This window comes from Canis lupus, chromosome 19 (assembly GCF_048164855.1).
Source record: "Canis lupus baileyi chromosome 19, mCanLup2.hap1, whole genome shotgun sequence".
NCBI classification, from domain to species: domain Eukaryota; kingdom Metazoa; phylum Chordata; class Mammalia; order Carnivora; family Canidae; genus Canis; species Canis lupus.
The window spans coordinates 17614546-17638750 of NC_132856.1; the positions used below are offsets into that span (position 1 = coordinate 17614546).

The window sequence follows — 24205 nt, forward strand, 5'->3', positions numbered from 1 at the left end:
ATTAATATGTTTAAATCAATGGAGAAATAGTATTAATGAATTCAAGTGATGGTCATAAACACATTACTGATAGGATTGCATACCCAGGAGAATTTTCCTACAATGCAAAGTAGGGAATGTGCTTTAAATGATTATTTTCAGCATCTGAATTAATATCATATTCATTCCAGGAAACATAATGAATTTGAACTAAAATATTGACCTTTTTCTGGAGAACATCCTTCAATATTAAGTAGGTAAGCCCAGTGTGAAGAATACAATGGCTGGGGGCCATGTTTGTTGTCCTTAGATAATATGCATGTCTGTGTCTCAGAACTGGGGCTCGTTATAGAATTATATTTGTTTTTTTCTTTTTTTTAGAATTATATTTGAGTGCCTGTTAAAAGGGCTTATTTAAGGGCTTATTTCTGAGTCCATTCTTAGACTTTGGAAGAGAACTCCAAAACCTAAATTTGTAACAATCTTCTGGATGATTTTAATGTGCACTAAATTTGACACCATTGACGTTGTGGGAAGAGTTTTTGACCTAACTTTGACATTCCTTTCTTGTGTATCCCTGGATAAGTCATCTAATTTCTTCAGGAATCATATCCATCAGTTACAAAATTTGCACAATAATATACATCCTGCTTTATCCCATGGGCTTGTTAATAATATAAAGTGAGAAAATAAACAAAGAGAATAGAAGGGCAGAGTGACCACTGCTATGAGTTTTACTCAGAGACACCTAGACCTTCTCAGACCTGAGAATGTCTTCATGAGGGACGCCTGGGTGGCTTAGTGGTTAAGTGTCTGCCTTTAGCTCAGGGTGTGATCCCGTGGTCTGGGATTGAGTCCCACATCGGGCTCCTTGCAGGGAGCCTGCTTCTCCCTCTGCCTATATCTTTGCCTTTCTCTCTCTGTGTGTCTCAAATAAATAAATAAATAAATAAATAAATAAATAAAATCTTAAAAAAAAAAAAAGAATGTCTTTATGACTTGAGTAGAGCTGACCAAACTAGAGGAAAGAACTTCCTGTGGTGATCAGGTGAAGAGCAGATCCGTCGGATATCCCTTACAACATTCAAAGACCTTCTTCTGATAGAGTGTATCCTGCATAGAAACCATTTATGTGCGTGTTGCTTCATTTTCCCAAAAATAAATATTCTGAGCTGGAAATAAGTTCATTGCTATCTGATTATCTTAGACTTTTAAGTATAAGCAATCCTACCCAAGTACAAACTTTGGGTAACCCATTTTCTTTCCCTTTGCGAAGCTTCCTCTTTAATTCTCATGTGTTACCTGGTGCTTAAAAAATTAAGAGTGATCCTTTCCATGAGAAAGATTTGTTCAGACTTGCCTCATATTTCTGTATTTTCACACTTGCGCTAAAATCCTGTTTGTGAATGTGTTCACACCACTGGAAGTGACTGGAAGACAAGTTGCTTTTAAACTATTTCCAAAGTTATGCTTTAGATGTTGCTTATTTTCCCCCATGAGATTTCTTTTCCTAAAGACAAATTACTAAAAGAAGGAAAACATGTCTTAACATCAACCACACCCTCACTTTATGGATAAGGAAGTTGATGCCAGGAGAGAGAAATGATTATTCCAAGGTCACAGGTAAATATCATTGTTATGACCAGAAATGGTAACTTTTCATTCTAACCAAGGGCTCTTTCATATGACTTCACAGTGCATTCAAATAATGTCAGAATGTCTGTCATAAAGATTTTCCCTCTACTACTACTACTACACACACACACATAATCTAAAGTCATGAATGAGTCTTTTTAATAAAATTTAAGTTAGAAAGGGTCATATTAAACTAAAATTTCACATTTTGTTGCTGATGTGCATTATCTGAAATATCTCTGCCCTTTGCTTTATTATCATGGAAATTGGGTCTGAGTCTGACATTTAAGCATTAAAAACAGTTCTTTTTTTTTTTTTTCACCCTCTTTCCAAAGCCTCTTGCCTATGAGTATTTTATGTTTTACTATTAGAGATGAGCTAAACCAGGTTAAGGGGATTGAAAATAAGAAGCTAAATTACCTGTCTTTAGCCTACTAATGTACAAGTCTCTTAGAAACAGAAAACTTTAACAATAGTGAAATTTGTAGTCTCTTCATTCAGAATATGTCTTCATAAGTAAAAACTAATGAGCAAATTTGTCACAAGAACCATTATTTTATATCTTTCTGCCTGTTACAAGCCAACAGACACTTTTATATAACTATATGACTGATGGACTGATGATTTGTTTTATCTATACTTAACAAATATTTCTTATTTTATAGGAATTCATAGATATTTTTTCCTCTTTTCTGATAAACCCTACTAATGGTGATGACCAATCAAATTAGCTCTTAAAAATAAGATTTCCACTTTAAGTATCACGTAATTGTGAAAAATGTATTAATCAGATTTTTACATATTTAACCATATGCTAAATTTTATAAGACCAACTATTGTTTAAGGAAAACAAACATACAAACTCTGAATTGAGAGAACCAATTTATAAAGTATATGATATTTACCTAACAGATGGGTTATATTGATTTGGGCATGTTAAAGATAGGGAACCTTTAGTAAGTAATGAGAAGATATAGCTTTTAGTTCATTATAAAACATGCTGACGTAATCTCAACAAAATATAAGGTGAGAGTTGTCTTAAATTTGTGCATTTATTAAAATAATCTAGACAATTTTAAGATCAAAGTAATTATACATATAAATATGATTTTTCGAATGCACCATAAAAATAGGCAAAACCAGTTTATTTTTCCAAAATGAACTGAAATTGTTATTTCCCACATGTGCTGATTCAATTTCACTGCTAAAACTTACAACTTAAAAAAAAAACGCTTTTAAAACACAAAGCTAAAATAGTCATTTTAATATTTGCTATCTTTTCTTATATTCACATTGCATATGTAGTTCTTATGAAAAAATATCCTTACTTATAGAATCATTGTATATACTTGTATATATTTTTAAATTTGTGAATCCCACTCACAATGTGGATCAAATTCTGCCTTTTTTTTTAAGAGAGAGTACATGTGAACATGTGGGTGAATGCTCTGGGGTGGGGGAGGGAGAGAGAAGGAGGGAGAGAGAATTAAGCAGACCCAGACTTAGTGGGGAGGCTCATGCAGGGCTCCATCTCATGACCCTGAGATCATGACCTGAGCAAATCAAGAGTCTAACACTTAACCAACTAAGCCACCCAGGCCCCCCTCTACCTTTATTGTAACCTCGTTAAAACAAACCATTACTGACTCTTCTTTCCTATTAATCTACAGGTAATATGTGAGAAACAAATACACATTTTTTTCCTATTTGCCCAGAAAAAAAATTATTTTTCTGCGTTAGAGGGTACATATCTGTCTTCAACATGTATTTCTAAAATCAGTGCTTTTTGGGTGATAGGATATGCCAGTGAAGTCATAGAAATTGATCTGATAAAATTAAAGCCTGCACCTTTTTTAAAATTGTTTAAGGGAATATTTCCACAGTCATTGTATATGGGGCAACTGAACCTGTAGCCTCAAATTGGAGAAAGGGGGTACAAGCAGCTTCTACTTTAGAGTCTTTCAAATTGAAGAAACAAGTCTTTTCCTTTTCTTGCTTTTCCTGTCCTTTCTTTCTCTTTCTTTCTTGCTTTCTTCCTATCTTCCTATGCCTCTTTCTGCCTATCTTTCTATTTTTTTTCCTTCCCTCTCGTCTTCCATCTTTCCTTTCCTTTTCTTTTCTCCTTTTCCCTTTCCTTTCCTTTATTGTATGTATGTTTTACATCCAAGAGAAAGAAAAAAAAAAAACACAACAACAACAATGTGGTGCCCAGAAGTAGGACTTTACCTATAATGGGGTGAAGGGTAACCAGTGGCAGCACAATTCAGTATGATTTCAGATTTTGGTAAGTCCAAAGGAAAAATAACATCTTGTGGTTCCTCGGTAAAAATAGGACGGCTTAAAAGACCAGCACCTGAGAACAGAAGAGAAACACCATGTGAAAACATTTGACCCTGGTTTGGATGTAACTCTGTATTAGATACCAAGTCAATATACGTTTTTAAACTTTTATCTTGAAATGATCTTAAATACATAGAAAGTCTTGCAAGAATAGTAAAAGAAGTATATTTTCTGAACCATTTAGAATGATTTTTCAAACCAATGCTACATCATCCCAAAACCTTTTACATTTTCTAAAAGGGACATTTTTGTACATAAGCACAATAAAGCCTTCAAGATCAAACAAACAAACAAAAAACCTCAAAACATTGGCCAAGTACTAGTACCCAGTCCTCAGGCCCCCTTTCAATGTTTTCCTAATAAAATCTTTTATAACAAAAGGTTACAGTTGAGAGTCACAGACTTCATTTAATTATATCTTTTTAGTCTCCTTCAGCGTGGAACAGTTCCCTACTCTTTCCTTGATTTTTCTTTGACACCACTGAAGATTACAAGGCTGCAATTTGGTAAAGTTGCACTCAATTTGGGCTTCTCTGAGCAGTCAGCTCCTAAGGACAGGGTAGTAGCCCTGGCAGGAGCTGTATGTTGAGGTTATAAGGTCTCTAAGGACTTTAAAAAGACAATTATAAAACCAGTGAAAATTGGCTCTTATTTTTTAAAAATTATCACCTTGAAGAAGACTCCTTTTCCACCAGCCAGAGTATACTGATCACATTGTCTTACCTTCAGTCCCTTCATTCCCCAACCTAGCTGCGTGCACCTGAGTGTCTGTTATTTCAGTGTGATTAGATTCAGGGATTCTTGTGTGCTTTAAACCGTCCTATCATGTGGTACAGGATGTCTATTTGCCCCAAAACTGCTAAAGTTAGCTTTGGTCCCTGATTAAGGTACTGCCTGCCAGGCTTCTCCACTACAAAGTTACTTTTTTCCTTTTTTTTTTTTTTTTTTTTTTAGGATTTTATCCCAAGATCCTGAGATCATGGCCTAAAATTAAGGCAAATGCTTAACAGACTGAGCTACCCAGGTACCCACTTTTTTTCCTCTTTGTAATTAGTAAATATTTTAGGTTTAGGGATTTTGAGACAATGCAAATATACTGTTCTTCATTGAACATTTAAGTATTTTATTAGCATATTATATCAGAATGGCCTGTTGTATCAGTGTGAATCCATGATTTCTTATTTTATTAAACAAGTTATGATCCGTTAATATTATTTGGATGACCAAAATGTCAATGATTTGGCCAGCAGGAGCCCTTTTAATGTTGTTTGTCTTTTCGACATGTGCCTATTATTCTTTGAACTCTTCTTTACTTTCTGGTGTGATAAAGTGTTCCAGAATTATCTTGTGTTTCTCCTACTCTGGCCATGGAAGTAGTCTTCCCCACTGCCATGCCCTGATAAACACTTGGATCCTTTTATTAGAGAATGGTATTTAGAAACCATGATCTGGATGCTAAGTATATTCAATGTTACTAAGGTGTTCTTGTTCTGAGGTCTTCTTATTCACCATGTGTGTATATGCATAGACATATTTATGCTTTTGTTGTGTTCCTCTGTATATAATTTCTAATTACTGCCACTACCTTCTCTTTATAAAGGTCCTCTTCACACAGGTTCTGACATGTGCTCCCAAGTTTACTCCCACACCTGCCTTGAAGCCAGTTAATTGGGCTATCCCTTTCCTTCTCACTCAGGTTCTAACCTTGTGCAGCACTCCCTCCTTTGTGGATTCCTTCATTTCACATCCTTCAGATATAACACCTCACAATGGAACACATCTTTCCTATGGAAATTGTCCTCATTCTGCTTGGTTCCAACACTAGAATCCAGGTTTCCACTTTTATCACCCTTCCCTGACAATGGAACCTTCCTGGGTCTTCTCAGACTCTGATATCCTGGGCCAGACTTCTGCACTATAGGCGTCCTTACCACCTTTCTAGAGCTCTGCCCCTTCACCACTGAGCCACAATTGCCCTACCCTTTGCCCTGCATGGATACCTCTCTCATCCCTCTCAGGCTCTACTACCTCATGTGTGGCTGCTGTAACTCTCATCCTCCACATTCATGTTGATATATATCTTACTTAGCTCTCTTCATGGCATTTGGACTGAATTATTAAGAAAAAAAAGGAAAGGGAAGAGGAGGATGAAGAGTTCAAATCTTATATTTAAGGTGAAATACTGTTTTGTTGTTGTTTTTTAAATTGAAATGAACAATATAAAGCATAAAGATCATCATATTAAGACTTAATTTAAGGACAATCAGTCCAGAACTCTTATAGTTATACCTGAGAGACATGTAAGAGCATGGTCAGCTCCATCTACCATAGTTAGACACATCAGAGTTGGTAGGTATTTGGTAGACCATTCATGCCAGACTTTTGGTATGGAAAGACAATAGAGCTAGTAGTTAAGAGTATGTGTCCCTATAGGGTGCCTCGGTGGTTCAGTTGGTTAACTGACTCTTGATTTCAGCTCAGGTCATGATGTCAGGGTTCTGGGATTGAGCCCTGCATCAGGCTCCACACTCAGCAGGGAATCTGCTTGAGGATTCTTTCTCCCTCTCCCTTTGTCCCTTCCTCTTCTCTCTTTCTCTCTCTCAAAAAGTAAATAAATCTTAAAAAAAAAAAAAAAAAAGAGAGAGAGAAAAAAAAGAGTATGTGCTGCTGAATCAAATTGACCTCAGTGGGTTTGAACAATTTTCAGTATCTTTATTGGTAAAACAGACATATGTATATCAAATGGTTGTTTTTTTATTTAATGATATACTGCTTATAAAATGTGTCATATTGTTCCTGGTACATGTAAATGTGTAATCACCATATCATGACAATCACCACCACCATTGTCATCATCACCATTATTATAGACAAGGAAACTGAAACCTAGGAAGTTGAATGATCCTTTTTCCAAATTCACCCCCTGCTTTAAGAGACAGCAAGAAGTAAAACTTGGGTATCCTGATTCCGTCTTCATTGTTTTAATTATCCACTCAGATCTACTTCCTTCCTATTAGTCTTCTAAAATATCTGCATCCATGTAAAATAAATTATTTTGTTAACTTTATTTTCAACTATAATATCAATATACTCCACTAATAACCTAGAAGTGGAGACACAGATTTTAATTCTAGGCTAGTCAGTTACTAGCTACATAATGATGGACAATTTATTTAACTCTCAACTGTAAAATAGCAATATTTAGTCTTATATGTTGTTGTAAAAGCTAATTGAGAAAGAGTGGACTGAAGATATAATACACTCTTTTTATTCCAACCCCCAATGAAATGTGCAAGAAATTACAAATGCAAATAAACAAGTAAGCAACAAAAAAGAACAAAGTCTGCACAAGAGAAAGGACAAACCCCAATGCCCTTGACTTTAAACAAATCAAAACAAAGAAGCAAACAACAACAAAAAGAACAGTGTAGTAAGAAGAGTCTGCCCTGCTCCGAGAAGTGACTCCTTAATTTCATCCTCACCTCTTGTGAGATTTACTGGTAAAATGACAAAATACTGAGAACTCTCACAACCTCCAGTTCTGGAGTTAAGCACATTTGTATATACGTAACGTATTTTAATCTTTCTTGTACTCTAGCTGAAGAGGACTTACAGGAGTTTATGGTGAGCAGAGAGTAAAGCAGGGAAGTGTGAATCAGTAAAGCTGACTGTGTTTCATAGACTAATAGTTTCATGCCTATATACTCTCTTGGTAAAACCTCTAGGGTCCAACTAATAAACAATATGTTTCCCCAGTGAGGTATACCTATGACTCCTCCACCAATAATGCTGCTATACACCACTTAAAAATAAACAAACAAATAATTTTTTAAAAAACCTTAAAATAGAGAGAAGTACCCAAATATTCTAATAAAGACTGAACTTCCCTCTATCCCATCATTCCCTCAAGTTCCAAAATGTGGGTACTTGTGATGTATGCAACTTCCAAACTGGAGCTAAGAGGGAGAAAAAAAAAGGTCCCTGCTATGATAAGACAAAAGTTGAAATATACCTCCCTATAAAGGAATATATAAATTGTCTGTACATATTTCCTCAAGTATAAGCAAATGAAAAGAAATGGAAGAGTAACTATGCAAATATATTGCAACAATAAAATTGAAAAACATAGCATGCCAAAGATAGACAGAATATCAATCTAGGAAATTTCTCAAAATCATTTCATGCTGCAGAGTAAGAACATAAATTCAGAAAAAGCTAACATAACTCAATGGCAATGAAAAAACAAATAAACAATAGAATCAGCTAAATCCAGGGGCTGTAAATTTAAGGATACATGTTGCAAACCAAACAGCATCAGTAAAGAACTGATCAATCAATTAGAATAGGTAAGAAACAAAACAGATATCTCCTGAAGTCAGATTACTGACATACAGGGACATTTTGAAGTAATTTAAATTAATGAAGTTGAAAAAACACAGATAAAAAGCAACTGAAAAATAGGCAATGAACAGGAAAAATAAAGACGAACAAACAAAATCTTTGATGTCATTGAGATAGACTCATCTATCTCAGTGACATCAAGTTTACTCATTTGATAAAACAAATATATCAGCAGCAGATATCATGAAGAAAATTTCCCATATTTTAAAGAGTACACCGTCTCCGAGGGACATTTAAGAGAAAGTACTTAATAGCAAGGCATGTGTTAGTTAAGTGATCTTCAAAGTTAAAGAAAAGCTTAACAAGGCCAGGCTGAAACAGAATATCATCTAAAAGAGTGAAAAAAAATGTTAACTTAATCTCAGATTTTAAAATGATAGCCTTCTATAGCAGAAGACAGTGGGAAAGAAAGTCTACAATATTCTGAATAAAAGGATACACGTCTATTATCACCCACCAAGTTATCTTCCAAGTATAATTGTATTCAACATTCTTTAACAATAAAAAAAAAACACCTTAAGGGGAATATAACATAAATGACCATTCTTAAAGAAATAACAATGAAATCCATCCAATTAAAAATGAGCCAATATATATAAATCTCAAGAGAGAAGGAGGAATAGAAGACATGTTGAAAATATAAATATAAAACTAATACTTAATATCCATGTTATTTTTAGTTATAGAGCAGAATATGAAAGCTATAAACTTGGATAATGTAAAAATAAAAATATAAATTGAAAAATGAAGGGTCATAAGGAAATAAAGATAGAAATGTGTAAATGCTGGGGTACCTGAGTGACTCAGTTCATTAAGCATCTGACTCTTGATTTCAGCTCAGGTCATGATCTCAGGGGTTGAACCCTAAGTTAGGTTCCTTGCTCAGCAGGGAGTCTGCTTGAGATCCTCTGCTCCTTCTGCTCCCTTCCTTACACACTTTCTCTCTTTCTAAAATAAACAACAGGCTCCTCACCCCACAGGGAGTCTGCTTGAGATTCTCTCTCTTCCTCTGACCTCCCCTTTGCCCCCTCTCTTTCTTTCTAAAATTAAAAAAAAAAAAAAAATTCTTAAAAAAAAAAAAACACATGTGAGTGCTAATGCCATCTTTTATGGCAGAAAGTCAATTGATAAAAATACATATAATATATGTATATACAATTTTTAAAAGCATAAGCACTCTAACCTTTTATTATTATTTAGTGCATCTTAGAGAAATCTTTCAGAAAAATAAATACAAATATATATATCTCTGTTGACTCAATTTATTAGAGGTTCAAAATTCATTTTTATTCAGCCTTATTTTTACTTTTGTTAAACCAAACTAAAATTTAATCCTCATGTTAAAAGTAGTACTTATGATATGATCCCATTTTTATAAAAGTATTTTTCTATGCATTTATTAATCTACATTCTCTTCATTTATATGCATAGAAAGATAGCTAACCAAATTTTAATAATTTTTATTTTGGGGGAGAGTTTTATTTGGGATAAAGTTTTTCATTTTAATTGCATAATTTTTCACAGTTTGAATATTTAAATTAAGCATAGAATATACTAAAGAAAATACAGTTGACTTGGACAACATCGTTTTGAATTGCAAAGTCCACCTATATGTGGATTATTTATAGTACAGTATTGTAAATGTATTTTTTACTTATGATTTTTCTTAATAACATTTTATTTTCCCTAGCTCAGTTTATTGTAAGAATACAGTATATAACACATATAACATACAAAATATGTGTTAATTAACTATTTATGTTATCAGTAAGTCTTCTGGGCAACGGTAGACTATTCCTAGTTAAGTTTGGGGGAGTCAAATTTATACATGAATTTTCAAGTGCATAGGAGGTTGGCAACCCTAACACCCATATCATTCAAAGATTAACAGTAACAGATTTTTTTTAAAGGATTTTATTTATTTATTCATGAGAGACACATAGAGTCAGAGACATAGGCAGAGGGAGAAGACGGCTCCCAGTAGGGAGCTTGTTGCAGGACTTGAGGGATAATGACTTAAGCCAAAGGCAGATACTCAATCACTGAGCCACCAGGTGCCCCCAGATTTTCTTTTTAAGTGAAGGAAAGAAACTGAAAACAAATAAGTTGAGGTGGTAATCTAATTTTTGATGGTAGAATATGAATGATTTTCTGTTCTTTTTGTAGAAATTTCCAACCACTCTTCCTGTTCCCCAAAAAAGAAACCTGTCTGAAATATTGCATCTTAACCACCCAGCATAGTGTCATACACAAAAGAGGCAAACAAAAAAATGTTAGTTTATCTACCTTCCTTCACCTTCACTCAGACAAAAGAGCTCTTCAAATTTCATATAATCCAAATTTGGAATATAACTTGACTTAATAATACCTTATATTTGGAAGAATGATTTGTGGTTTTCAAAGGACCTTTATACTCACCAATTAAATTAAACCCTGTGGCACCTTTTTTGAGACATACTTTCATTCCCATTTGGTAGTCTAAGAATTTATAACTAATAGAACAAGGCATTTTCTAACAAATTGTGGTTTATTTTGGAAGACATAAAAACTTGTCTTAGTGAATTATAGTCAGTATCTTATTTATTCATTTTTATTTGTTATTATCAATATTTGAAGAGCTTGAGTTCATATCAGTGAAAAGTCTAGCTTGTCAACTAATTGGTCTCTTTCAGTAAATTTTGAGGGTTTTTAAAGGCTATACTGGAATGATTACATAATAGCACACTTTTGTTGCTTTGTTTATACTGTCAGAAAGCAAAGAGAGCATCAGTTTTTTGTATAAGAACAGCTAAAACTGTGACAACATATATCAAAACCAAGAAATCAAAATGTTTTTTCAAGTACTTTAAGAAGATACTGGAAGTTAGGAAGAGTGCTGACAACAAGAAATTAAATAATTGTATTGATAATATCTACTATTATAAAATCACCTATGATCGTAAAGCTACTCTAGAAAACTGTTTTACTTGACAGTAAAGCAAGAACTCTGTAATAAAGGTACACTGAAAAATAAATGCTTTTAAATGGAAATTAAAAGAAAAACATACAGTTATTGAAAATTAATGTGGAATTCTGTCCCATTTTTCTTCCTCTTCATTTTACATGGAATTAAAAATATATAATATTTATAATATTTATATATAAAAAACATATATCTTATTATCTGACTAATACTGGATTAAGCCTACCATTGTCATCTCCCTGAATATTGAGAACATTTGTATCTCAGGCGGTCACATTTTAGCATTTGTGAACAGTTCCACAAAACTCTTCATGGAATATCAGCATTTATTTATTTATTTATTTATTTATTTATTTATTTATGCATGAAAGACACAGAGAGAGAGGCAGAGATACAGGCAGAGGGAAAAGCAGGCTCCATGCAGGGAGCCTGATGTGGGACTCAGTCCCAGGACTCCAGGATCACACCCTGAGCCAAAGGGAGGTGGGGGATGCTCAACCGCTGAGCCACCCAGGCATCCTGGAAAATCAGCTCTTAACCCATTTTAAGAATCATGTGATTTTCCCTTACAGAATAAAGTAAAAAAAAAAAAAATAGAAATTTTTATAGCAAAAAGTCTCGTTTGATTTACTTTACTTTTCTGGCGATGGTTGACTATACCTAAGGTGGATATGACCTTCTGGGCTGCTATTCCTTCTCTGGGAACAGGCAAATAATATTAAGATATGGTTGTCACTGATTTTTAGTTGAATAGAGATGAGGAAATCAGGAGTATTAGAGCAATTCATTTTCCATAAAACTCATAAAGAATTAGAGAATGCTAGTCTATATAAAGACTGAGGCAGACAGGAAGACAAGCAGTAGAATGATGGAGAGAAAGAATAACTGAATAAAGAGTGACTTTATTCTCTGAGCTTGTTGATCTTTGGTCCTAATTTTCAGTGAGATCTGCTCTGGGTTCTGTGAGCCATCAACTCTACTATTTCTGTTTCTTGCAAAGAGACTTTAGAAAGACAAATTCAAAACAATAAACAACAGAGTGAAGCCAGTGTTATGCTGGTTATGTTCTTTTTCTAGAACTATGAAAGCACAGACAACCTAGGCAGTCAACCATTTGTTTTCAGGAGAAGTTATTAGGGGCAAATTCAAGCACATGAGAAGGTTCATATCTAAAAGAGCACAGAGCCGAAAAATGTTTAACCATGGTTTTACCTAAATCTCATTGTTTGGGCTTGGGCAAATTTCACGTTTCACAGAAGGGTAAGACTAGTTATCTCCAAGGTCACATCCAGATAGAAAGTTCCTGGGATCTTTGTGTCATAGCTCTTTCCTTTCCATAGTAGTTCCCTACTTAAGCTCCTGGCACTCTTTTTACTGCAGAAATTCAAGTTCTAAAATGATTTTTGGGGTACCTGAGTGGCTCATCAGTTAAGAGCCTGACTGAATTTTGGCTCAGGTCATGATCTCAAGGTTGCGAGTTTGAGCTGCTCAATGGGACTGCATGAGATTCCCTCACTCTCCCTTTGTTCCTCTCTCCTGCTTGTACATGGGTGGCCCCCCTTCTCCCTCTCTCTCTCAAATAAATAAAATCTTTTAAAAAAATTGTTTTCCAATTCACTAAAAATAGAACAACATAAGAAATAAATAAAATGACTTCACTTGGTTTTACCAAAGAAGAAACTAAAACCAGGGTTTGTAACCAATGTGATTACACAGGGCTCATTTCTTAAGAGGGCCCTGCATTTCTGGTTTAATGTTTGGAAGCACTGCCTTAACACTCTTAATACCATTAGGTAGAAATTTGAGTTTTGTAAGTGAAGTCTGATGAATCTGGTAAGCACTGAGGGTTTGGCACCTTGTCTAACACTGGGTGCCTCCTCCTGCCACCACCAGGACTGTCTCCCCAGGACCCTGCAATTTCATATTGCATTGTGCCCTACAAATTTTGTAGCTGGTCCTGACTAAAACTTACAGAAATTAAATGATTTGCTCAAGGTCACACTGCTAGTGAAATTCCAGAGCTAGTATTCAAATCCAGGTTTGACCCAAAGTCCAGGGTTGCACATACTACAGTATAACCACTGGAGTTCTGCATACTCTCAGGACTAAAAGAGGCTCTATTCTCTTGGCTTTGTTTTCTTTCTATTACTAAGCCTCTTTGTTTCCAAACCAAGCTCTTAGGCCTGTTTTATCTAACTTAGACTATGGTCAATTATGTCTTCTCAGGAATTCAGGTTCAGAGGGGGAAAAGCATTAAGGATTGCTCAGAAATTTGTTATTCTTCAAAATAAAGGAAAAAAAGAAAGGTGGTTTTATAGCAAAAAATACGTATTATTCATTCTTGCAGATGTTCATTTTCATGAGTCTGGGGCTCATAGTTTTTGGCTGTCCAGTAAATAGTTAGATAGATACACTGTTGGGGCTATATAGTGAGGGCTGAGTTGGAGAAACTGGTTTTTGGAAACACTAGCCTTTAAATTCTAAAGGAAAGAGAAGTTTGTTCTAGGAATTTTTTTTTTAAGATTTTATTTATTTATTTGAGAGAGATGAAGCATGAGCAGGGGAAGGACAGAGGGAGAAGCCAACTTCACCCTGAAGAAGGAGCCCAATGTAGGGCCTGATTTAGGATCCTAGGATCATGACCTGAGTCAAAGGCAGACCCTAAACAGACTGGGCCACCCAGGTGCCCTGTTCTAGCAACAGTAATAAATGATAGTAATCATTTTACAAATATATTTTAAATTATTCAAGAGTTTATCTTCCCATGTTCAGTGCAGCATTATTTTCAATAGCCAAGACAGAAACAACCTAAGTGTCCATCAATGAATGAATGGATAAAAAAAGTGGTATGTACAGGGCAGCCTGGGTGGCTCAGTGGTTTAGTGCTGCCTTCAGCCCAGGGCCTGATCCTGGAGACCCAGGATAGAGTTCCATGTTGGGCTCTCTGCACGGAACCTACTTCTCCCTTTGCCTGTGTCTCTGCCACTCTCTCTGTCTCTCTCTCTCTGTCTCTCATTAATAAATAAAATATTTAAAAAGTCGTATATACATAAATGGAATATTATTAATCCATAAAGAAGAAGGAACTACTATAGTCTGTGACAACACAAATGAACTTTAAGATCATTATGCTAAGTGAAATAAGCCAGGCAGAGAAAGACAAACACTTATAATGTCACTTATATGTGGAATCTTAAAAGAATGAACTCATAGAAACAGAAAAGGTGGATGTAGGGAGGAATGGGGGAAGGGCAGGGAAATATGTGAAGGTTGTCAAAGGGAACAAACTTCCTGTTTTAAGATAATAAGTTTTAGGACTATAATATACAGCGTGGTGGCTATAGTTAACAAAAGTATATTGTGTATTTGAAAGTTGCTAAGAGAATAGACCTTAAAGATTCTCAACATATAAAGAAAAAAATTGTTACCATGTGAGCTAATAGATGTACTTACTTTATGTGGCAATATATAATATATTCATATATCAAATCATTACATCATAAACCTTAAATTTGTACAATATTATATGTCAATTATATTTCAGTAAGTTGAAAAAAAAGATAATAGTTTCAAAATAGCCTTAAATTCAAACCTTAATTAGAATCAAGCCATACTTTGAAATTGGCATTCATTTTACAGCCTTGGTAATCAGTGAGATATTCAAGCAAACATCAAAAATGAGGAGGAGGGGCTTAACATCTACCTAACAGTGGCCATACAATAGACATTTGAGAAGACAATTCTTAATTGAGAAGCTACTTTGAACATGATAGAATCATTCCAGTTATTTTTATATCAGACACCCTAACAGCATAAATTTATGGTATATATTTGGTAAAAGATGTGTACATAGAGACCTACAGTATTTTGGTCTGGTCAGACATCTATAGTGACCTAGGTTGATTTGGGGCTGAGCATTAATTAAACCTGCCTGGAAAGTATAGGACACCTTGGAAGTGGCACACAGATCACAAAGTAAATCATTGTAAGAAATATGCATTTCCATACATTTTATATTCTGTTGATCTCTGCAGTTTCAAGACAAACCAAAATATAATTCTACATTATTGCTTAGTTAGATATTGCTGGTACACAGTAATAAAGTCTAACATAAGTAAATTCAACCAAATCTTATTAGCTCTAATTATATGCTGAACCTTCTTCAGGCACTGATCATATAAAAATAAATAAATAAATTGCACTCAAGGAGCTTATTATCAGATAAAGGCAAACGGGGCATGTAGTAAGTGCCAAGGATAAAGCTGAACTTCTACATGAATTATCTTACATTATCCTTACAAGAACTCTGACAGGCAGATTCTAATATTGCCAATTTAAGTGTAAAGGAATTGAGGTTTAGAGAACTTAGGTAACCTGTTCAATATTGAACAGCTAGAGAGTGCTAGAATCCAATTTTGAATCTAGGCAATCTGACTCCAGAACAGACACTCTCAGTCACTGGGATATATACCCCAGAAAGGGAGGCAGACATGAAAACAAGTAACTAACTGCAAACATTATAGGACAAGTGTCACACTGAAAGTTTAATTATACTTTTAAGGGAGTTCAAAGAGGAAGTGATTAATTCTGCCTAGAGGTTATGGAAGACTGATAAAAAGGGCATTATTTGAGCTATGTGTAAAACAATGAGAGTGAGAATAACTTTGAAAGGGAAGGGTGTAGTAACAAAAGTCTAATACTGGCTTGAATAAAGATATGAACATACCTGTCACTCAAAAAAATATAACTAGTCTGGAAGGTAGGAGAATAATGAAATATAGAAATGAAATGGTATATTTAGAATATTTTGAAGGCCCTTAAATGGCATTACAGAGGTTTGAACTTGATGTGTTAACAGTTAGAAAACATGGAAGTGTTTTCAATTTTAAGCAGGTATATGACATGCTTAGATCTATGATTAACTGGAGGAAGGATAGGGGAAGAAAACCACAAGTCAGGGAGATTATTTATCAAACATTTGAAAACGCTAAGATAATTGGGGCATTGTCAGTAGGAATGAAGAGAATGAGAACAATGTGCAAGGTCTTTTGAAGTGTTTAGAGGCAATACCAACATAATGATATAACTGATTTAAAGTGAGAGATAGGGAAAGAGAGCATTAAGGATTCCTCTGAGCTAGCTATGAGAGATGAACTCAAGAATGTGTGTCTGTTGACTTCCTTAACTGTTAAAGGAAGGAGAAGGAAACAGATGAGGGCACCATGGATGAAAGGAGATGAGAAAGCAGCTACAAGTTTAATTCATATTTTACTTATTTACTGAACAAACTTTGATTTGTGGGATTATCATTTGCAAAAACTATTTTTGGAAAATCCAGCAATGGGAAAAAAAAAAAAAAAAACCCTGCTAAAAACTGCTGCTGTAATGGAGTTTGTCTTCTGAGTGGGGGCAGCACAAATTAAGTCAACAAATAAACACGTGGTACATGAGATGGTATTAAGTGCAATGGAGAAAAATAAACGTAAGCGAGCTAGGAATTCTGGGTGAGGTGGGGTGTTATTTTATAAAATATTGCAAAGGAAGACATCACTTGTCTGGTAACGTCTGAACAGGGTGTGGTGAGTTTTGGCAAATAGAGATAGTAGGGCAAATAGGTCGAGGGGAAAATATATCATTAGATTTAGCAATGTAGAGATCACTGAGCACTCAGCAAAAGTTGAGTAGGATATGGATCCTGAATGGAGTGTGTTCAAGAAGCAATGTGAAGAGAGGAAACTGAGACAGTAAGTATGAAAAAAAAAAAAAAAAAAAAAAGAGTTTTTCCATGAAAGGGTCCAGAGAATTAAGATAGACAGATTCAGGGTCAAGGGCATATTTTATTGAGATGAGATATTATATCATATATTTGCATACTTCTGGACATGATGCAGTACAGTGTGAACAAGATGATGCACGATAGTGAGAAGACAATACCTGGAGAGATGCCCTTGAAGAGGTGCCAGAGGAGCAGTCCAGTTCACTTTATAGTGAGCGACTTTAGAAAGAAATTTTTCTTCCACAGTAACAGGAGGGAAGACAGAGTATATGAAGACAGAAAATACACTGGTACATGTGAGGTTGAAAGCATGTTAAAATTATCTTCTGATATTTTCCTTACTTTCTTAGGAAGGAGGAAGAAATATTATCGGCTGAGACAGATGATGGGAGAGGAAGTGTGGGAAGTTTGAGAGGAGATGACAATGTATAAAATGATTATCAGGAGAAAGAAAAAGTGACAGAGCAGAGAAATGTGATCCGCCATTATCAGGAGAATTTGTGAAAGATTTCAAAACGGGGGCAGCCTGGGTGGCTCAGCGGTTTAGCGCTGCCTTGGGCCCAGGGTCTGATCCTGGGGTCCCAGGATCGAGTCCCGCGTCAGACTCCCTGCATGGAGCCTGCTTCTCCCTCTGCCTGTGTCTCTGCCTCTCTCTCTCTCTCTCTCTCTCTCTCTCTCTGTGTGTGTGTGTCTATCATGAATAAATAAATAAATAAATCTTAAAAAAAGAAAAAAGATTTCAAAACGGACACAAGATGATTACTGGGTATCCTGTCCAGTGCCTACTTGGGGTTAACACTGTCTTTCAATGTCTTTTATCTATTTTACAACAATATAAGGAAAAGAAAACTGTTAAGAATGCAAATGATTTTTAACCATTGAAATGTAAATGAATTGTGTCCAGTACAATGGAATTGTTTTTTCCTTTTTTCCCTTGCAGATAAACTAGGTTTTTGTTTTGTTTTGTTTTTGTATTATTTTCCATGAGATATAATTGGCATACCATGAAGTTTAGCCATGATAAACCCATTTTTGCATCCATTTATAAATCCATTTTACCATTTCTTACTGCCCATGCACACATGGTTCTTTGAGTTCTACTTTGAACAAATTGCAACATTTGACTGATTCCCATAATTAACATGGGTAACATCTTTCACATGGGTTCATTCATATTTGTTTGAGATTCATTATTTTGCTATTTTAAAAATATCATTAAAACACATTAAATTATAGTTGCCAGTGGGACTCATTGATGTAGAACCAGTAGCTAGCTATAAGTAGGAGTTGCCTGGGGGGTAAAGGAACAATTGAATGGCATTGCTGTGTAAAGACAGTACCAACATGGAATTGTGTAAAAGGAAAACTGAAGATGGAAAACCAGAGATTATCAGCATCTTTAGAACTGACAAAAGAGAGAAAAGAGCCAAAAAATTCTAAGAAGGCCTATATGAGAAATTGAGATTATTCTACTTGAATCATTATATTAGTTATCTATTGCTACCATAACAAATTATCTCAAATTTGGTAGCATAAAACTACACAAATTTATTATCTTATAATTTTGTAGATCAAAATTCCAAAATGGGTCTCATTGAATTAAAATTAAAGTGTTGGTAGAGCCGCATCCCTTTCTTGAGAGGCTCCAGTACAGAATGCTTTTGCTTACTTTTTCCAGCTTCTTGAGGCTACTTGCATTCCTTAGGTTGTAGACTCCTTCGCCTTCAAAGCCAACAATAGTACATTGAGTCCTTTTACATCAAATTACTCTGACCATTCCTCCTTACTCACATTTCCCTCTGATTCTCTTCTGTCTTCTTCTAGTTTTAAGGACACTTGTGATTACATTGGGCTCAACCAAGGTAAACTTCCTCTTAAATCAGCTGATTAGCAACCCTTATTCTATCTGCAACTTTGATCCCCCCTCCCCTTGCCATGTAACCTCCATATTCACATGTTCCAGGGATTAGGAAATGAACAACTTTGAGGTCATTATTCTGCTAATCACATCCATCATATGGGAGGCCAGGAGAGGAGAGTTTTTTTTTTTTTTTTTAATTTTTATTTATTTATGATAGTCAGAGAGAGAGAGAGAGAGAGAGGCAGAGACACAGGCAGAGGGAGAAGCAGGCTCCATGCACCGGGAGCCCGACGTGGGATTCGATCCCGGGTCTCCAGGATCGCGCCCTGGGCCAAAGGCAGGCGCCAAACCGCTGCGCCACCCAGGGATCCCAGAGGAGAGTTTTTAATAGAGGACATGGTTAAGGTTGTTACGTGTTAGAGAACAGGGAAAAACAGGAGTAACAAAACCTTACTTGATAATTAGAAAATCTTTCATTTCTTTAGGAGAAATTTCATTATCAAAGTCAGGATAAATTGGTATACACAAGGCCAAGTCTAATGTAAACTGAAGATGGAAAGAAAACTGTGGGATGGAATAGAAACAACACAAAAGTCAGGTGGCAAAGAGGAATGAGAGAAGTAAGTGAAGTCGAGAGAACTTGTTTGTATGTGTGTGTTTCAGTTTTGGTTATTTGTATTTTTGGGACTAAAGAGACAACCTGATTTGTAGACTGATGCCAACTGAGAGGCAAACTCAAATTCTCTCTTCTCTCTTCCAGAACTTCTGGGTCTTTGACACTATAACTTCCTTAATGTAGAGCATTTGAACATTAATCTCTGAAAAGTAACAGCATGCTGTCAGGTATACAAAGCACCTAAAAGCACTTTTCTAAAATGTCCCAGAGTAAAGATGCTAGAAAGCCCCACAAAACCAAGTGTTATCATTGAGATATTACAGTGACCCCGTTGGTTGCTCTCTGAGCTAAGATTGTGTCTCCCCGAAATGGCTTTGATTCCATGTGTGTATCAATAACAAACTGAAAGAAGAACATTTGGAAAAAGATAGATAACTGAGAAAAGCACTCTAAAAATCTGTGAATAGCCAAGACAGACATATTCCCCAAATATACATTACTTGATGATAACTGATACAATTTTGGTAACAGAGTGTGACAAGCAAGCATGCTGATCCATCAATCCTGTTCATGCTTATTGCCAACATGAATATCTTAATGAAATCTGTAAGTTTGGGGTGAAATGTCACCCAAGTGGCCTTCTTTGGAAAGCTGAGGCTGTACCTCATTCCCATGTATGTCATCTATGCCTTGCTATTTTCTCAAGTTGAATTCCATCTCTCATTCCAGGCACGTACTTCTCCTGTCCTCTGTGCCATGCAAAAATGCCACCAAATTTGTCAGAAAAGATTTGCCCTTTGTGAAACTAGCCTGATTAAGTTTTATCAGCTCATATCTCTCTGGATGTTTGGTAACCTCATTCCTTATTACTGTCTCAGAGATCTTGCCTACAGCCAAGGGCAGATCTGCTCATTTATAATTTCCCGGTTCTTTCTCGGCTCTTTTCTCACAGATTGGGGTGAGGTATTTTTGTTTTTGTTTTGCCTCTATCTCTCTCTGTGAAATATTTTTGCTAAGCTTTGCTCATTTTAGTTTAAAACTTATTTAGAAATAGATTTATATGTTTTCCAATTTACCACAATGAAAGTTTCTTATAAATTTAAATTATTGGTTGATAAAAATCTTTCATGCATTTCCTCTACTTGCCAATGTGATCTTTCTTATGAAGAAATGCTCCTTAGAGTAGATGAGCAGTTGTTCTATTTCTCTCTTGCTACATCAGTTTAAACTTCATAAACACCATAATTACACTAAACTAAACTCGAATATGAAATAAGAAAATGAAATAGCATCCCCTGATTCATTATGCTATATTGTCTTCCTCCCAATATAAAGATTAAATGACAAGGATAGTTTACAGAGACGACAAACATGAGTTCAATTTTTTTTTTTTTCCAGGCTCATAATCAACAAAAGATTTTTTTTTTTCTTTTATGAGTGGGGAAATGGTTGGTTCCCTGTGTGAGAGAAGCCCTTGACATTTTCTATTGATTCTTTCAAGGTTCAGACAGTTCTAAATTTTGGTTCCTGTTTTTCCTCAGTTGAATATTTGAACATAAACAGTTTCTCCGGTGATGCTACACTGACTGTAAATATTTCACAAAGATGAAGTTACATCGCGCTTTTTCTTCTCCTCCTTCCTATTCATGTTTTCCCTTCACATTGTCTATCAACCTGTTTCCACGTTCTTCATCATAGGGGTAAAGTTAGACAAGAGAAACACATGACACATTTTATTGGCATGGGCTGGTATGGGCATGTAGGAAAGAGTTTTATTTACTCAACCAGCATTTTTTTTAAGTTTAAGGTTATTATTTTATGCCATTATATAAATAATAGATGCTTATCATGGGATATTTACAAGTCTCAGAAAGATAAAGAGAAAAAAAATACCTAATTTTGGATACTGGCATCTATAATTCCTAAATCTTTGGCTGTACTATGCTATCAATTGTTAGTCTCTCCCAGTATCCAGTTAAAAATATAACATAAGCAATTTTCCTACTAATAATGAGCACTTGTGAGATTTTAGTTTTAATGGAACTATATATTTTGAAAGATTCATAATAATCCATTATGTGACTAATATATCTAAACAAAGATGTTTATATTGTTCTATATTTTGTTTATCAAAAATAATGCAATAATACATGTCTTTACTATATTTATTATTATTTTATTTTTTAAAGATGTTTATTTATTCATGAGAGACACACAGAGAGAGGCATAGACATAGGCAGAGGGAGACACAGGCTCCCAGTGGGAAGCTTGAGGGGAGACTCCCAGTGCCCCATTTATTATTATTTTCTTAGCATAATTTTCTAGAATTAGAATTGATGGATCTAAAATAATTAATATTTGGGGTGTTCTAATAATTATTATTAACTTTTATCTAATTGAATTCTGTGAAGTCAGGGAATGCTTTTCAGTGCCAACTTTATCCCACCTGGGTTTTGAAAGATAATTAATGGTGATGATGACTGATGACATTTTTGACAATTTACTAGGTGTTACATGTACTAATTTGGCATTTATTATCTAAGTCTTAGCACAAACTCTATGAGGAAAATGCTAATCCTTCCCCAGTTTACACAAATTTGAACTTGAAACTAGTCAGTCTGACACCAGAAACCACAATCTTAACAACCTCAAAGTACAGGAATTAGGACAGAGGGACTCTTTAGAAAGAGGATAAGGTAAATAAATTACAATGCCTTGAGTTGAGAGAAACCAAGAAGCATTTGGAGAGCTCAAGTAATCCTTGTTAAGGAAGTTGACAGAAGATGGGGCTAGAAAAATAGATATCCAAAGTGACATCCAGAAATCACTTTTAGCTACCTTAAAGAATGAGGAGCTCATCTTGAGGGCTTTGGAAAACCATAAATGTGACTTAAGCTTGTGATCACATTTTCAATTTGAAAAACATGTCCAAATTCTGCATGCCAACGTGCCTAGAAAGCAGTAGCTGCCAGGCTTGTATTTAAGGAATTTAATAGGGAATCCTGATAGGACGTGCTCTGCAGAAAAGAAGGAACTAGACTTCTGGCAAATCTACTTTTTTCTTTATTTGCCTATCAGACCTTAAAGGGGCTAAGTGTCACTGGCTTCTACAGATGCCATGATCTTGATGGTTCCTTCTGCTGCTTTGGAGAAATCACAGATGGCCCACCATCAAATGTGACACATACTCTGAGATTGAGTTCAAACAGAGCTGAGTGGATGCAGCTCTCTGAAGGGCTAAATTAAAAGCATATGCTGTTTTGTTTCTCTAGACAAAGAAAAGAACACAAAATTCTATTCAGCTCTTGATCTTTGAAAATGTAAACATTCATCTTAATTTTCCATGCTGATTCCAAAACTAAGCAGAGAGACTAACTTAAATTTAACAAACATTGCTATCATATATTGGCTATTACTTATTCTATTATTTATTTTATTTGTTTCTCTTGGTGCTAGCATGGAAGAAGCTATTTTATAAACTTTTCACAAGCACCGATAATTCACAAGTGCCAAGTGCTCTTGCTGACAAGAGCACAAGTGATGATAATGGACAGTCTACTTTTCAACCACAATCAGACTCCTTAGCACTGGACATGCTGCTTATCGTTAGCATATACAATTTCTCCCTGTGATCCTGCAATGACCAGAAAAATGGAAGAGGAACCCAAACAAATGGGCAGAAAAGTGAAGAAAGCTCTTATCGAGATACAGTTAATGGCATTTTTCACATTGCAAATTGTCATTTTTGGACTACTACATAAATGTAGATTATTAGTTTCCCAGGACTGCATAACAAATTACTACCAACTTAGAGGTGCAAACCAATAAATATATTCCCTTATAGTTTCAGAAGGCTTAAAGTCTAAAATGAAGGGGTAGTCAAGGTTGATTTGTTCTGGAGGCTCTGAGGGAGAAACCAACCCGTGCTTCTATCCTGGCTTCTGGAGGTTGTTAGCAGTCCTTGGCGGTCCTGGGTCAGCATCACTCCAGTCTCTGCGTCCATCTTCACATCATCACCTCTGTATCTCTGTTCATCCTCCTCTCTTCTTACAAAGTCACCAGTCATTGGATTTAGAGCTCAGTCAGAATCCGGATGATTTCATGTCAGTGGTTGTAACTAATTATATTTGCAAAGACCTTATTTCCAAATAAGATCTCATTCTTAATTTCTGGGGGGGACATGAATTTTGTGGAGGACACTATTCAACTCACAACACTTAACCTCTGCATTTTTTTTTTTGAAAGATGTTTTGTGTAGTAACACAAGTTATGTGAGATATTTGGGGGAAAAACACCTAAATCATAAACTAAATAAAAGGATTTAAGGCTGTTCCTTTATTCCTTTCATTAGAGCTGCTCCAAATTTCTCACAGCCTTCAACACTAAAGTGGGAATTGTGATTCTTCAAGGGACAATTTAGTGTTGTTCAAATTTCTTTGAAGGCAGATTTTTGTTGATTTTTGGTAGCACCTCACCAGTTTTTGTTTGTTTGAGTTTTTTTGTTTTCTTACATACAGGTCTTTGCAGAAGACAAGCCTCAAGTAGTTCATAAAATTAAGTTGGCTTCTTTTCCTGCCTTCCAGTATCTCTTGAAATTCTATCCTAAACTCTAGTACAACTGGACTATACATCTTG

The 24205-nt window shown here is 35.3% G+C and overlaps 1 protein-coding gene across 1 annotated transcript in view; it reads right to left on the minus strand.

Annotated features, from left to right (window-relative positions):
• CNTN6 (contactin 6) overlaps window positions 1-24205 on the minus strand; it is a 271711-nt gene that overhangs the window by 150162 nt on the left and 97344 nt on the right. Inside the window, exon 3 of the mRNA XM_072785346.1 lies at window positions 3841-3967. Coding sequence (XP_072641447.1) covers window positions 3841-3967 — 127 coding nt within the window. The remainder of the gene's footprint in view (window positions 1-3840; window positions 3968-24205) is intronic.